Source organism: Hyperoodon ampullatus (assembly GCF_949752795.1).
Source record: "Hyperoodon ampullatus genome assembly, chromosome: 8".
NCBI classification, from domain to species: domain Eukaryota; kingdom Metazoa; phylum Chordata; class Mammalia; order Artiodactyla; family Ziphiidae; genus Hyperoodon; species Hyperoodon ampullatus.
Genome location: NC_136921.1, coordinates 29020773 through 29037696, shown reverse-complemented (window position 1 = coordinate 29037696; position 16924 = coordinate 29020773). Strand labels below are relative to the sequence as shown.

The 16924-nt window shown below is 41.7% G+C and overlaps 1 protein-coding gene across 1 annotated transcript; it reads right to left on the bottom strand.

Moving 5' to 3' along the window:
* Positions 1 to 3916: 3916 nt before the first annotated feature.
* LOC307057471 (uncharacterized protein C2orf80) lies at positions 3917 to 16526 on the bottom strand (the record flags this gene model as incomplete). The annotated part of the gene is made up of 7 exons (XM_079710673.1): positions 3917 to 4002; positions 4293 to 4380; positions 10547 to 10618; positions 11004 to 11091; positions 12420 to 12502; positions 14416 to 14497; positions 16486 to 16526. 7 exons carry the CDS (start codon positions 16524 to 16526, stop codon positions 3917 to 3919), a joined length of 540 nt encoding a protein of 179 aa, XP_079566799.1.
* Positions 16527 to 16924: the final 398 nt, after the last annotated feature.

The window sequence follows — 16924 nt, the reverse complement described above, 5'->3', positions numbered from 1 at the left end:
GACAATTTCTGTCTTTTTTTTTTCTTCATAATTGTATTATGAAAATTTTCATACAGAAACGTTGAAAGAATTGTACAATGAAGATACATATGCCCACCACCTGGATTCTGCAGTTAAGAGTTTGCTACATATATGTATAACTGAATCTCTTTGCTGTACACCTAAAACTAACACAACATTGTAAATCAGCTGTACTTCAATTAAAAAAAAAAGTTTGCCATATTTGCTATATTTTCTTTAACATACATCTGTAACACATCTGTAGTGATGGGACTGCTCTGTGATGTCCAGATACAGTAGTCTGTGGCTATTGAGTTCTGTCTTTTAATTGGTGCATTTAGACCTTTGATGATCAAAATGATTATTGATATAGTTGAATTAATATTTATCTTATTTGTTAATGTTTTCTATTTGTTGCCCTTGTTCTTTGTTCTTATTTGTCTTTCATTCTTTTTCTGCCTTTCCAAGGATATGGCATTGCTCATACCTATTTTGACAAATAAATGAGCTACTAATACCAATACAGTACAAAAGAAATCTTGAAAACTGTTTTCCAGAATACCTGGATTTTTAAAAAATAATTTCTCTTTTTCCCTTATTGAAGAAATTCAGTGACTGGAATCGAAATTTCTGAATAGGGCATTGATATCTTGCAGTTAAAAGAAGAACTAAATAGACATTTCTCCAAAGAAGAACTAAATAGACATTTCTCCAAAGAAGACATCATACAGATGGCCAAGAGGCACAGGAAAAGATGCTCAATATCACTAATTATTAGAGAAATGCAAATCAAAACTACAATGAGGTATCACCTCACACCAGTCAGAATGGCCATCATCAAAAAATCTACAAACAATAAATGCTGGAGAGGGTGCAAAGAAAAGGGAACCCTCTTGCACTGTTGATAGGAATGTAAATTGATACAGCCACTATGGAGAACAGTATGGAGGTTCCTTATAGAATTACCAAATAACCCAGCAATCCCACTACTGGGCATATACCCAGAGAAAACCATAATTCAAAAAGACACATGCACCCCATTGTTCATTGAAGCACTATTTACAATAGCCAGGTCATGGAAGCAACCTAAGTGTCCGTAGACTGATGAATGGATAAAGAAGATGTGGTACATATATACAATGGCATATTACTCAGCCATAAAAAGGAATGAAATTGGGTCATTTGTAGAGATGTGGATGGACCTAGAGACTGTCATACAGAGTGAAGTGAGTCAGAAAGAGAAAGACAAATATAGTATATTAACGCATATATGTGGAATCTAGAAAAATAGTACAGATGAACCGGTTTGCAGGGCAGAAATAGAGACACAGACATAGAGAACAAACGTATGGACACCAAGCGGGGAAAGGAGGTATGGGATGAATTGGGAGATTGGGATTGACATATACATACTAATATGTACGTAATAGATAATTAATGAGAAACTGCTGTGTAGCACGGGGAACTCTAGTGCTCTTTAGTGACCTAAATGGGAAGGAAATCCAAAAAAGAGGGGATATATGTATACATATGGCTGATTCACTTTGCTGTACAATAGAAACTAACACAACACTGTAAAACAACTATACCCCAATAAAAATTTTTAAAAAAGAAAAAGAAAAACTAGTTTAGTAAGTACATTACCCAAGAGTTGGAAGAGATGCCTAAAGTGCACAAATAATAAAGCATGAAAAACCCTCACGAATGTGGTTTCTGCTGTTTGATTGTCAAGAAGGGGCCTTATGAGAGGGATTCATGTCAGGATCTGATCCTATTGCAAAATGGGCACTTATTCTTTTGACACTCCTGGGCTTACAAACATCGATTAGCCTATAGAAATGGTTGGTCCCTAAAACAAGCCTCTCAGGCAGTATGGGTAGGGCACAGTGGTTTGAAAGCAGTCACCTAAGGACCATTCACTTACTGCCAATTCACTAATCAGTAATAATTACTGAATATTACTGCCTGTAAAGCACTTTATATACATGTAGGAAATAATAAGGAAATAAAAGATCTGCTTCCATCAAGAAGCCAACAGTCTTCAATGGTTATGCAAAAAAACATACAAGGAATGAAATTATACATTCAAAATAACATACCAATGAGTAATCTTGAGAGCCAGATTTTCAGTACATAGATGTATAGATGAGCCTCAGGGGGCTATGAACCCCTGTCTCAGAGATCTATTTTTTCATGATTAAGTTTAAAGTCTAGGTTATCAGTGTATGTGTGTATGTGTGTGCATGTATGCATATGTTATTTCTGGAGTTATTACTGTTTTTTGATTTTCTGTTGTCTGTTTTACTTTCTAAAGCTTGCTATCCCCAAACTGACATCTTAAAAATTAACATCATCTTACTCAAAAAGATCTTAAGTAACAAAGATATAGTCCTAGAAAAGCTGTACCTTCAAATCTCATTATAACAAAGGCCTTTAAAAGAAAACTCAATTTCATAAATATTTCCTAAAAGCGTGATTTTTGTTACTAGAATAACACGTATTAAAGCCCTGATGTGACCAAAGATTTCAGGCAGTTCTTAAAGCATTTGCTATGATAAGGTTACATTTCTAATCAGTCAATAGTTTGCCTCAGAAAATCTGAATAAACCCTGAGCCCTGTGTGACCCAGTCTATTCAGAGATTCACATTTTAAAAATGCATAGTATAGCAACCAACCTACATAAAAAGGAATTTCAGTTTTCACTTGTGTTTCTTTTTTTTTTCTTTTTTTTTGTGGTACGTGGGCCTCTCACTGTTGTGGCCAGCGGCACGTGGGATCCTCCCGGACCGGGGCACGAACCCGTATCCCCTACATCGGCAGGCGGACGCTCAACCACTGCGCCACCAGGGAAGCCCTCACTTGTGTTTCTTGAAGCGAACCCAATTCATAACCCAGTGATTCTGTTTTCAAAATTTTCCCTTCCCTTTCCTACCTTACAACCCTCCAGATGACCCAGAGTCTCTCATTCAACAAAACCCTAAAACATCCCAGCCAGCCAGTCTGTACCACTTTTCTGATTCTTTCCCTGCTCAGCTTTGGTCTCTCTGACTTTTAAAATTTCCTTTTCACTTTGCACAGAACGCAGAGCTGGAACGACAAAGAACCCTCCTTTCTTTCTCCTTACTTTCCAGCCCTGTCCATCTCTGACCGTTCTCTGAATTCTGAAGCATAAAAGTCCAAGGAATTAGATGGGCAGGGCAGAAGCAGCAGAGATGCAAAGCAGGCAAAGATAAAATTTTCATTAGTGAGAAAGGGACCAAGAATAGGAACATTTGACACGGATGTTAATACAAATCCTCTCCTCAACACACTTATTGGAATCAACAGAATAATAGCTGATTAACTGTGGATAGTATTTCTCAAATGCTAAAAAGATAATAATGGTCAATATTTATTTAGGATTTACTCTGTTTTAATCTCTCTCTTTTTTTGTTGTTCTAATCTCTTAACATGCATAATATCAGTTAATCATTTCAACGACCTTAAGAGGTAAGTACCATTATTATTCCCATTTTGCAGAGGAGGAGAGATTAAGCAACTTGCCCAAAGTCATACAGCTGGGGCTTTAGTTTCTTTTTTCTTTTTTTTTTTTTTGCGGTACACAGGCCTCTCACTGTTGTGGCCTCTCCTGTTGCGGAGCACAGGCTCCGGACGCACAGGCTCAGCGGTCATGGCTCACGGGCCCAGCCGCTCCGTGGCATGTGGGATCCTCCCGGACCGGGGCACGAACCCGCGTCCCCTGCATCGGCAGGCAGACTCTCAACCACTGTGCCACCAGAGAATCTAACTCCCAAAGGCTAGACTTTTAGCCACAATATAAGTAAAGTACTCCCCAAACACCTGGTATCAGTTTGGTTCAGTTTGCATTTTTAGACCTACTTTGTTCTTTGGCTGTGTGTCCACAGATAAATTATTTTATGGTTTCCATTCTGTGACATTTGCTTCCTTTGTAGAGCTGCTGGTGGCATTTTGATTCATTGCTCCCCTTCTTAACTTGACACCTAGAGACACATGTAGTCAGCATGTCTGTATAAAAACATTTTTCAAAATGAGTCCACTTCAGTTTTAGATCCTTCCCTTCTAGGGTGCTTTGCTTCCATCACCAAAATTTCTGAGAAATGACTTCCCTGATTTCAATGATGGAGGGAAATCAAGTCATAAATGCTCCTGATTCTTTTAAATTCCACCAGACAGAAAGATGTTATTACCATAACAACTTTGACCTTACTTTGTAAGTACATCTCCTAGTTTTACTTAAATTTTTCTAAGCAATGGAAGTAAACAGGCTTACTCTGTTTGCGGGCATATTCTGCTGCTTTGGGTGCTGTTAACATGGCAAAAGGGTGCAAGGAGAGGTGGAAGGGCGGAGCTCTGGGAACCTGAAAAAAAAAACAGTTCTACTTTTAAAAGCTGCACCCACTTCGTGCTGTCAACAGCTGCTTGTTATAGCACTTGTTTCAGGGCTCGGCCTGTTTCCCCAACCCATCGTCCTGACACGTTACTAGCAGTTGAGGATCATGTTTCATGGGTCATGCACTTTCCCACGCTGCCTTTTGTTGCCGTTCTTTGCCTAGAATGTTCTTTCACACAATGATGCTCTTCACATGGTTCCCTTTGCCTGGAATAGCTTTTTCCTCCTCTTCTGCCTAGAGGCTCCTACTTTTCCTTTAAGATGTGGCTCATACATCACTGTTTCTGAGAAACTGGCCCCGATGTCTCCCCACCTCCCCTCTCGGGCCCTGGCACCCCCCCATCCCATCCTAAGGCCAAATTATTGACTCACTCCTCTGTGAACTCAAAACATGTCGTCACATAGAACACCCCCAGTGTGCAATAGTTATAACCCGCTGTCTGCTACATTGCACCGGAAACTTCCTCAAGGTTAGGACTGTCTCTTCAACCTTTCATTCATTCAACAAGTTTCCAGTGAGCACTACTGTGGGTCAGGCCCTGTTTTAGGAGCTGCTGTTGGTAACAAGGAGCTGCTGTTGGTAACAGGAGCTGCTGTTGGTAACAAGGTTCCTGCCTTTCCAGGGCTGAGTGAGGAGAAAAAACCAATAAACTATTAGGCAATCAGGGTACCCACACATTGTGATAAGTTTAATCAACTAAACCAGAGAACGTGCTAGCAAGTTACTGGGTAACCGCCACCTCACACAGAAAGGACAGAAAATTTGGATTAAACAATAAATGAAGTCGTGCTGTCTTTATAGACAGGACAGCTTATAGGCACCTCAGCAGGGCACGTCTAGATTTGACCTCAGCCTTTTATTCAAATGGCAAACATATTTATTGAGAGTTTGTGTCATATCCAGCATTGTAAAGAATTAAACATAAGCTTGAATGATGGCTTCTGACCTCAAGAAGCACGTAATCTAATCTATTCAGCAAGATGACCCTAAAACACAGAAAGTAATTACAAGGAGGCTTTGTATCTGTGTGGAGCAAGGGTGGCTATGATAACAGCCCCGCAGGGTGATACAGGACACGTGTAAGAAAGAGAACCAGTTCTTATGGCATCCCTGATGCATTTCTGACACTTAGAAAACTCAAGACAGGCTTTTGCAGGGAATTCCCTGGTGGTCCAGTGGCTAGGACTTGGCACTTTCGCTGCTGTGGCCTGGGTTCCAGGGAACTAAGATCCCGCAAGCCACGTGGCATGGCCAAAAAAAAAAAAAAAAAAAAAAAGACAGGCTTTCCCCTGTCCACAGGAGAAGAGAGCAGCCGAGGATTTTAAAGTCACTTCCAGCTCACATATTCTATGACTCCTTATAATCTGATGATTCATGCAAGCAGTTAATATAGCTTCCTGCGTGGTTTACAAGAAAAATTATTTTTCAAGTAGGATGACATTGAAATCCTAAACCTAGAGTTAATCATATGCTCTTTTTTTACTTCAAAGTTACTGATATCTTCAGTGTACCACACAGCTAGCAAGTGACAGAGCTGGGACTAGACACCAGTCTGTTTGCCTCTGAAGAGCTTGCTTTGGACTCTGGATGTAAGTCTGGATAGAGTGAAATGATGGATGGTCAGACACTAGGGTGTGGAAAGAAGAGATTCTGATGTTCTCTAGTTACCTGCCTTTGTCTCTGTTACACCAGTTTTCACCCTCTCTGCCCCCCTTTACTTTTCCCCTCTTTCTCTGTCAAAGGGGAGCTGAAGAATATTTTTATTGTTTGCTTTATTTGTTGAAGGAAGATTTATGCTCCTTTTACTTCAGTTTAAAATTGAGTAGGACCTCTTATATTTATGTGAAGCTAACTGCAAATAACCCTCACTTGTGTGAAGTTCTTAGTTAAATTTTTTTTCCCTATGGGTCCATGTTCCTCAGCAGAAAAATGGCTCCCTGTCAGCCAAAACCAGCTCCCTTATCGGGAGTAGAATGCGAAGCTTAACAGAATTGAACAATTCTGAGTCAGGAGGCCTTTCTGTCACTAGGTGGCAGCAAATAGTCCTGAAGAAAGCCATCAAGCCCACACACAGTACCCATGTGGTACCAAAGTGGCCAATTCCAGCGGCCAGAAATTCTACATAATCTGATTAGTATTCAACAGCACTTTAAGCTCTTGAGTGGGAAGGATTTTAGCTGTTGCTTAGGAGACATTTTATCCGAAGGAATCAAAAGTGATTCATATACAAGCAGCGGTTAGAGAGGAACCTTTGTCAATAACTATTTTTTTTTTGAACAACCACACCTCCTAGTTAAAACCATTTTTATGAATTTATGTTAAATCCCAAAGGACTGTTTTAAAATAGATCTTACAATTTCATCTTTGAAATGCTCCATTTCCATTAAGAGGTCCTGCTAATTCTTTAAGATGTGGAGGGGGTGCCTGAGTACAGCCGACGTGTAGCCACAAGAGAAAGGCCTGAGCTGGCATCCTTGAGTCAGTGAGGAGCTTGTGAGGTCCACAGGGGTAGATGATCCTCAGATGCTTATGTCTGTATCTCACATCATCTCATACGCTTTGTGAGGATTTTTTATCTAAAATAGGCAAGGTTTATAATGTATTAATAATACAATGGATGCTTGAGGAGCTATTTCATTTTTGAATATTTAGAGAAGTGGTTCTTAACTAGCTGTGATTTTGTCTCTTAGTGGACATTTGGCAACGTTGAAAGACATTTTTAGTTGTCACATCACGGGGCAGGAGTGGGAAGCTATTGGCATCTAATGGGCAGAGGCCAGGGATGCTGCTAAACATCCCACAATGCACTGGACAGCCCCGACTCCACCCCCTATGCACACAACAAAGAATGATCTGACCCAAAATGTTAAGAAACCCTGATTTAGAGGAATATAGAGGAAATCAGATACACCCCCTTCCCCCTGGGTACCAGAACCTTAACCACAGCTATTATTTTGAGGTTACCATGTGCCAACCACTAAGGGCTTTACTGATATAACTCACCTCATTTCCCACAGAAACCCCATCTTCTGGTCCCTGTTTTTACAAATGAAATCAAGGCCGATAGAGTTTAGAAGACTTGCCCAGGATTAATCTGTTGATAGCTGGTAGAGCTGGGGTTTGAACCCAGGCTACCTGGCTCTAGGATTCTCATGCTTAACCCTTACACAAATGGCCTTTCATGTACAGGACACTCATATTCTGTAACAATAAACAAACTGAGGTCTTTGAAGGAAAGCCCCTGAAACCCAGTCCCCCTAAAACCGAGTTCCTCTACTGAGTTATGATTAACCCCTCTATCCAAAACATTATTCTGTTTCTTGTCCAACACCTGTTCCCCTCAAGATTAAGGAGTATCAAAGAAAAGGGGGGACTGAAACTGAGCAGGACCCTGTGGAGCCCTCCTGGACACCAAAGCCTTTCCATGTCCCCCATTTTTTGTTTGTAGAAAAAAGCATCAGACATTCCCTGAATTCCAAAGGGCAGATTCGAACAGTTACCAGTTAGGGGAGTGACTGAACGCAGAGAGAGAACAGTAGTGCAGAGATGGGGGCTGGTCCTGGTTCCTCTTCAGGGGATGTGCATGGCAATCTGATACGTATCTCTGAGTTCTTCTATGGGAACTAAGGCTCCCACCCAGGTGGAGGAGGTCATTTCAGGCTGAGTACAAGCACACGGACCCCAGACTGGTTGGAACCAGAAGGCTGATGATTGAGATTCCCAGAACACCACCCAGTTACCTCATGACCAACCAATCAGAGGAGAGTTACATACTCTGCAGCCCTCCCACCAAATTTTGCCTATAAAAACGTCTTCCCTGAGACCCACCAGGGAGTTCGGGTCTTTTGAGCCTCAGCTGCCCCGTTCTCCTCGCTCAGCCCCGCAATAAACTTTGCTCTGCTCCAAACTTAGACGTTTTGGTCATTTGGTCTCACTGTGCAGCAGCCACGTGAACTTGAGTTTGACAACACCCCCTCTCTGAGGGTACGATTTATTTCCCTGCAGAACTGGTCATTATGTAGTCTACCTGTACACCTGGACTTTTTGTTATTGGTAACTGATTGTGAAGACAGAGACTGTGAAGAACAGAGAAGGTGCTGAATAAAGGCTCTTTAATGAATGAATGAAAGGCCGGATGGATGGATAGAGACTGGCCAGCCCGCTCTAAACAGTGCGGCTTCCTGTTCTGGCCCCTTTAATGAACCTGGCTCATCTGAGCTACTCTGACACCCATGTTTGCAAACCTTCTTGATGGATAACCCAGCTCAGACTGGAGGGGTTCACAGTGCCATTCCCTCCAGGATGTGATTTTCCGTATTTGCTCTCTGGCCACTTGAGCTGAGACCAACCAACCAGAGGTGCCTATGGCCTGCTCTAGACCTGTCCCAGACACAGAAGATGAAGGGGGAGAAAACACAATGTCTGAAGCAGTGGAGCTCGGGCTCAGATATTTATATGTATGTGTTGGCGGGGAGGGTTTGAGGAAAGGGGAGAAGAGGGCAGCCTGGAAGGGAGAAAGCTGCAGAAAAAACGAACAGGAATGAAGCAGCATGGTTTGCTTGTCCCTGTAACAACACAAAAGAGCTGGGCTTTCTTTAAAAGCCAAGAACAGCTTGGGTTTCTGAGGAGCACTGAGTCTGGTGTGGCTTATACCTCAGCCAAGGTAGAATGTCAGCTCCAAGATATGAGATTCATGAGAAAGTCATCTTTTCTGACTCACCCACCCTTGTATCCCTGCACCTACAACTATATTGAATGAATGAGTGAGTGAATGAATGAATGGATAGAGTTGAAACCAGAGTGATCAGAGAGGAGGTGCTGATTTCCTCTGTAATCAAGGGAACTTGAGTCTCAGGACCAGGCCAGCTTACATACGGATTAAGGTGAGAGGGCCATTGGATTCAGTTACAACACTTCTGAGGAAATGCTCGACTCCTAAGCTGGCCCTGGTGGACTTTTTACTTTATAGGACCCCACTGTCTGCAGTATGGCCTGCAGGTAAGAGAACAAAGGATGCAGGCATTCCTGTGGCCGTAGCCCTGCCCCTGACCTCACCTCCCTTCCAAATCCTGGTGGGGGGCATTGAAAGCTGTTGTGTGGGTAGAAGTCCTCATGTGAGGGTGTGGGTTCTCCCTGCTTCCCTCCCTGACTCCCTCCCACTACACATCCCTGCCAACCCCACCCCATCTGCCCTTTCTTCTTCCCTTTTCTAGAAGTATCTAAAGGGATTAGTAGTTCACCTCTAAAGAGAAGCCCATATTTTAAATGTTTACTAAAGGTTCATGCATTCATAAACAACAAAACCTGAACTGACTGTAAAGGTCATTCAGAATAATCCAGTTTTTTTTTTTTTTTGCGGTACACGGGCCTCCCACTGCCGCGGCCCCTCCCACTGCAGAGCACAGGCTCCGGACGCGCAGGCCCAGCGGCCATGGCCCACGGGCCCAGCCACTCCGCGGCACGCGGGATCCTCCCAGACCGGGGCATGAACCCGCGTCCCCCGCGTCAGCAGGCGGACTCCCAACCACTGCGCCACCAGGGAAGCCCCTGAATACTCCAGTTTTGTTTTTGTTTTTGTTTTTTTAAGATGAGTATATGGAAGCCCAAAGAAGGAAAGGGACCCAGTCAGAACTCACCCTGGGTCTCTGGACTGCCAGATCGTTAGTGCTTCTATTAGACAGACTTCCAAGTAGTCTTGTGGGCAGGAGATGTGGCAGCAGTAAACTAGATAATTTCTCATGAGAATGAATGTTGTAGATCTTGTCCTAGTGCTAGAAGTTATAGTACATCATACAAGAGGAGCGCTTGGACTTACCAGATCCACATTATGAAAGGTGTAAGTGAGAAATTCTGTTAATCAGAGACAGAGGCAGAATCTAGACTCTGAGCCTGGTGCTCTATTGGCTGCCTCTATTTGGCCTTCCATAAAATGCATTTGGTATTATGAATATAGTCCTCTACATAAGGAAAGCATCTTACATTTATTACCCAAGTAAGATATGGCTACATCTGGTTTTATCCATCATGATATAGAACTGTTATTTCATGCCTGGAAATGCAACATTATGAATTCATAAAATAAAGAAATTCTTTCTAAAAATCCCTTATATTGATAGTCTCAGGTCGTCCCTACCTTGGTAGCACCAGAATTGGTAGAAGAATCAGCCCCATAAATTTTAAAGACTTCCTCAATTGGGATACTGTTCTGTTAAACAACGACAATGACAAAAATGTATTATCATATCATGGCTTTTCTTTTATTACAAAACAAAGCTATTATAGCTCCCATATGTCCAGTACCATGCCTGGAGACCATGGGCACCAAATAAATGTCTTCTAAACAAATGGATAAATCAGAGTATCCTAATACCAATTATCTATATGTTATTTTTTCCCCTTAAATAAATGTTTTCACAATACAATATAGAAGTCAGTCTTTTTATTAATCTTTAAAAATAAAAATTTAACATTAGTAAATTCTACATATTTAGAGACATTGGTTGAAATAGTAAAATAAATATTCATTAATATGAAAATGCACATTGTAGATACAAAATCTCCATGTATGCAAATAATGTTCTTTTCCTTACCATTAAGATTCCAGCATAAGACGATAAAATCATTGCTTCTCGTTCTCTGTGGTTTGGATATATGGCTCTACCCCGAAATGGCATTTTTCTAAGGGGGAATATGAATAAATAAGGATGGAGGGTTTATTCTTGTTTTGTTTGACACCTGCTAAGGTTGTGACAATAATCATAAGTAATAAGTAATTACCAATGGCTGTGTGCTATGCTATTCACAAAATTGATATGATTAATCCATCATCAGTAAAGTGTACACTTTGAATTTTGAATCTTCCAACAGTGGTGACGAATTTGCCTTCATCTATCCACATTTCCGCAGCTATCAAATCCTGGCGGACTGGCCACTATGGTGGAAAATTGTGGTTTCACCAACCTATATCCTTTCCCCTTCTTGGGGTAGTTTGCTTGGGGGTAACTGCCTTAACCCCCTGTAAGCCTGTAAGCTTCCAGGGAAGCTGATGGCACCCCTAGATTCCAAGGATGGAAAACACACTGTGGCCTAAATTAGCTAGCACCCCCAGATAAGTCAGAGCACACAGAGCCATTGAGACACAATTCTGTGATTTTTAAAAAGTCCATTCTCCCCTGGCCTGAATGTTGTGATAAAGTGGGCTGAAACTAGGAATAGCGTCCATCCAGAGGAAATAGCTAAGAGGTAGATCCTGATGACCTGGTTTGAGTTTTGAATTAAGCCATGCCTAATGAGGACCTAGCCATTGACTTTCCAGATACAGAGGCAATAAATCTCTCCTCCCTCTCTCCTTTTTTAAATTATTTATTTTTTTGCTTAAGTCTGTTTAAACTGTATTTTCTGCCTATTACAACTGAATACTGATACAACCATTCAGCACCAGGTGTGTATTCTAAAGTCACAGAGCAGAAAAAACAGCTGGCCTCCAGAACAAGCGATTCAATCCTGGCCTCATTAGTTTCATGTTCTTCCTAACTGAGTGGGTCTGCTCGGCACACATGGGAGAAGATGCCAGTAATCCTGGCAAGGATTCAAACTGTGGTGATTCAAGCCGCTCAGCTCAGGTGCACATCTGGTTAAATGCTTAAGAAGTTGTGTTTAATAGTTCTTAGGAAAAGATTGCAGCCTTACCCACAGAACTGATCATTTTTTTTAAAAAGTCAAGGCACGTACCAATAAAGCACAATTTTATTTCTAAGGCAGAACATTCTATGCAAGAAAGATCTGCATCTGACAGACACCAACTCACAGAGATGCAAAATATGTAAGCATGTATATGACTTCCTCGAATCGACAACTGTGAGGGTTTCTTCAGGTTTCTAGTTGGAGGGGGATACATACCCCATAGCATTTTCAAATATGAGTGCCTTGTGGTGAATTTCCTCTGTCATTACTCACAGTTAAAAAAAAAAAAAAGAAAGAAAAAGAAAAAAAACTATTCAACTTACACTTTCTCCCACTCCAGCCAAGTTAAGTCTTCTGAGTGATCCAGCCACTGCAGAGCAACATTGATGGCCAAGTCATAGTGTGCCTGGAAGCAGGAAGCACAGACAGCAAAGGAACGGGCTGAGACACTGGCCCAGGCACGTGCAAGGCACAATGACAATGGCACTAAGCCTATTCTACTCGTTTGTCATGTCCACAAAGGTGAGGATCACCAGCTGTGTCCAGTAACCTGATGCTCAGGCAGAAATAACTAGTGTTCTTCAGGCATTACATTTACCTCACACTAGAGCAGTGTGTGTGTGTGTGTGTGCGCGTGCTCGCGCATGAGCCAAAAATGAAAAGATAGATTCATGGAATACTAAACTGGGAATCAGGGAATCTAGGTTCAAATCTAGGTATTGCCAACAACTCATGGTACTATATCCTTGGGTGAGCAATTGCTGTTCTCTGGGCCACAGTTTCCTTGAATTTTAAAATAGAAAAAGGGGAGAGGAAGAGGGACACAGAGAACAATTTCTAATTCTGTGGAACATCAGAACTGAGTGCCCAGGGTCACAGGGGAGGTGGTGTGTCCATCTGAGGAGTTGGGGGAATCCCGGGAGGCTTCAGAGAGGAGGCGTCAGTGGAGCTGGGGCTTGGGGGATGAGGAGAATGTCTACAGGTGGAGAAGGACCTCCCAGGAGGAGGGTCCAGCAGAAGCAGAGAACTGGAGGTAGACCAAGTGACTTTCTAAGAGTCTTATACACGGTAAAAAGCTGAGGACCAATGCCATGTTCATTCCTATCCTCCCCACTACCTTTTCCTGGTAATTTCTAAGTGTCTTTGCCATTTATCTATCAAAACATTCCTTTTCTCCTCCCCACCCCCAGCCCCAGTAAAAGGAAGGTCAGTTGTGTTTCTGTGTTTGTAGATGGGTTCCAAGGTTCTATGTAACTCTAACATTGTGTAAACAATGTAATTATAGCAATGTAATTATTTCTTTCAGGGACTGAACCAAAGTGAAAAGGAAGGAAGGAAGGAAGGGAGGGAGGAAGGAAGGAAAGAAAGAAAGAAAGAAAAAGAAAGAAAGAAAGAAAGAAAGAAAGAAAGAAAGAAAGAAAGAAAGAAAGAAAGAAAAGAAAGAAGGAAGGAAGGAAGGAAGGAGGGAAGGACCGTGCTCACTTGTTGAAACCTAATACAAAGATTGATGCCTGGACCAGCAGCACTGGCATCACCTGTTTGCTCATTAGAAATGCAAATTTCCAGCCCCACCCCTGAACCCCTTAATCAAAACGGTCTTGTAATAAGACCTCATTAAAGTTTGAGAAGCACTTATCTAATTGATTTAATTTCTCCATTTAATACGTGCACAGAGAAGTGGTTTAGAACACCAAGCCTTAACTGCTCATTCAGCTCCAGAGAAATCAGACAGGGAAGGGGAGGGGGCGGGGAGGGACAGGTGGTTTCTTCTTCCTCATTAGTGCAAGAATAGTAAATGGGTAGCATAAAAAAGCTGAGGGTTTACTAATCTCTTTTGGATTAGATCTTTACATAGCTTCCTTAATTTATGTGAAGTGAACTTTGATTACATAGTATGAATCTGAGTTTCAACATGTATAATATAATAAAAAAGGGTTTTAGGATTATTCAATTATTTGGTTTTCTCCATAAATGGTAAAAAATTGTATTTGAGAACTACACAATAGTTAATTTCGTCAACAAGCTTTTAACATCATGTCTGTCACATTTAATCTTGTACTCATTTTGCTTTTAAATCTTTTCTCTCCTAATAGAAAATAAAGAGCAAAAGTCTCATGACTTTAATTTTCTCATTCTTCTTGCTTTCAGTTTAATGAGTTGAAGAGACCACATGGACAGTCCTAGGTTGAGAAGATGAGGAAGAGGACATTCTGGGGGGATCAAGATTAGCCTTGCTTATGATAGATATTAGATCCTTGTTCTGTTCCCATAATACACATAAGACACCAATGTGACTCGTGGCAGCATGCCTTTCTTTACCATATCATCTAGAAAGGTGAGTTGCCTTCTTCCTTTTGGGTCAAATTCATTTTCCCGAAGTCTGATGCCAATATAATCTCCCCTTAAAAGCAAGAGAGCAGGATTGAACCAGTGGGAAAGACATGGGAGCACGGTCTGCAGAAGAACATTCCTTCCCCATCCCTCCCTCCTCCACCAAATACAAGCGAAGTCACCGATGGCTCTGGTAGCTGAGTTAATATTCATTTTGATTTAAACGGCCATTCTGCAACCCTGCAGGTTTAAAGTGTCTAACCATCATGAACAAATCACATTTATCGTAAAATTAAACTCACATAGAACAGAATTTCTAGGAAAGCAGGGAGTATGATAAATCCCCAAAGGCAGAACAGATTTTACAAAACCGAAAGGATTGAGACCCACTATTTAAAATAAAGATTCCCTTGCTGCCCTTGCTAAATTCAGGCAGGATGTCCAAAGTTGATAACTTCCAGATATATGATATTCGGTACAGATGTGTTCTTTTGCCTGAAGGCTTTTTTCCCATTAGAATGCAAATACCGTTAGGAGGAGTTATGTGTAAAAACATATTAGTGATTCCACTTTAGTGTATCCTTATCAGATCCTTTCCTAACGGACGTTTAATAAGGGGAGGGTGGAATAAGGGCCCTGGGAGGTGAATAGAAAGGAGTACTACCCTGGGAAAGGCAAGAAGAGGGAATGGATATAGGAAAAAGGACTCTGGGGTCTCCAAGGTCGATCTCACAATGTTACATAAGGACAGTTCTGTTTGTCAAGGTCTTTGCCAAACACTTTGGACAAGTTCCTATGATGGGGATAAATTTGCTTTGGGGTTCTAAAAGCCCTTCTTCTGAGTCATTAAGCTGTTCTAGATGGATAAAATTCTTGAAATTTTGCTTCGTAATTCTAAGACACTTTATTTAAAGTAGCCTAAATAGATTCTTTGGGTAAAATTAAACTATATATACATAAAAAATTATATTTATATCAGTTTTGAAATTCCAGTTCTTTGGATGAGATATGTAGAGGAACTGGTATTCCTAATCATGGTTTGTTCTTTATTATGTTGACCTCCAAACACATACATGTAAACATGTGTGAATTCATGCATAGTTTATTGCAGCATTTCTTTTCTTTTTTTTTTTTTTTTTTTTTGCGGTACGCGGGCCTCTCACTCTTGTGGCCTCTCCCGTTGCGGAGCACAGGATCCGGACGCGCAGGCTCAGCGGCCATGGCTCACGGGCCCAGCCACTCCGCGGCATGTGGGATCCTCCCGGACCGGGGCACGAACCCGTGTCCCCTGCATCGGCAGGCGGACTCTCAACCACTGCGCCACCAGGGAAGCCCCTATTGCAGCATTTCTTAAAGAACTTATTAAAAGATAATTATCTTAGTAGGCAGAGAAAGGACATTTAATGGAGACTACGATAAGATCTCTAATAAAAGGATATTATTGTTGTGCCTATAATCATGAAACAGAACATAATAACCTTTTTCTCCTCTTTTTATATGGTCTGTGATTTTCACCAACCTCTTAACAAAGTACCAAGTCAAAGAAAAGCTACCACAGGAGGAAAAAAATTTCCATTGGAAAACTTAATGTTTTCTTTATGTGTTTAAAACAAAGTTCGGAGTGCAGAAGATGGAGATAAATTATTTAATCAATAAGCCTGACAATAGAAGAAGCCGAGTCTGCAATTTAAATGCTGGGCCCTTGGGTACATTTTTCCAGAAATCTATATCTTTTACCAGTCGGGCCCTTTCAAAGGCATACCCTGCCCAGCACAGACTGGGACTGTGGGCTCAGATCTTAGACTCTAGAATGGGGATACCTCAGATGTGCACGCTGCTGGCAGAAACATCCTCCCAAGAGATTCAGCATCCTGCTTTGCACCACATGTGAGGCCTCTTGGGCAGGAGACAGAGGCCAGATCATCTGGCTTTCTCCTATAGCCCAGGAACAGATACTTCCTTAGGTTTTTACCCCATGCCAATATCCAGACCATCTGTGACATAAACCCCACCAAATGCTCAGTGCAGTAAATGTAAGTTATTCTCAATCAGACTTACAGGAGTTTTTTCATTTCCTTCTTCAGTAGCCTTCTTTCCATGATTAAAGGCTTATCCAGCTGAGCAGGTATCTGCAGCTACACTGCACCTGTTTTCCTTTGGAAAGACCCAGCCTCTCTGAACCTAGAAGCTACAGCAGCAAATCAGAGAGAATTTGAGTTAGGGATGCTATCACTCCTAATACCAGTCATGGAGTCCTAGGCTCTGGAAGGGATCCGAGAGTGTGCAGGCCTCCTATCCAGCAGGTTCCAGGTCAGAAAGCTGTCTGGAGGCCAGTGCACTGTACCTTGAGTTTATCTGACACCTCATTCCTTCCACACTTTTCCAATGTTCATCATTTACTTATTCTTGCCATAACCTTGCAAGTATCAATAAAACAGACACAGCTCATGTACTCGTGGATGAGACTATCTAGACAGAAAAATCCAAACATAGATGG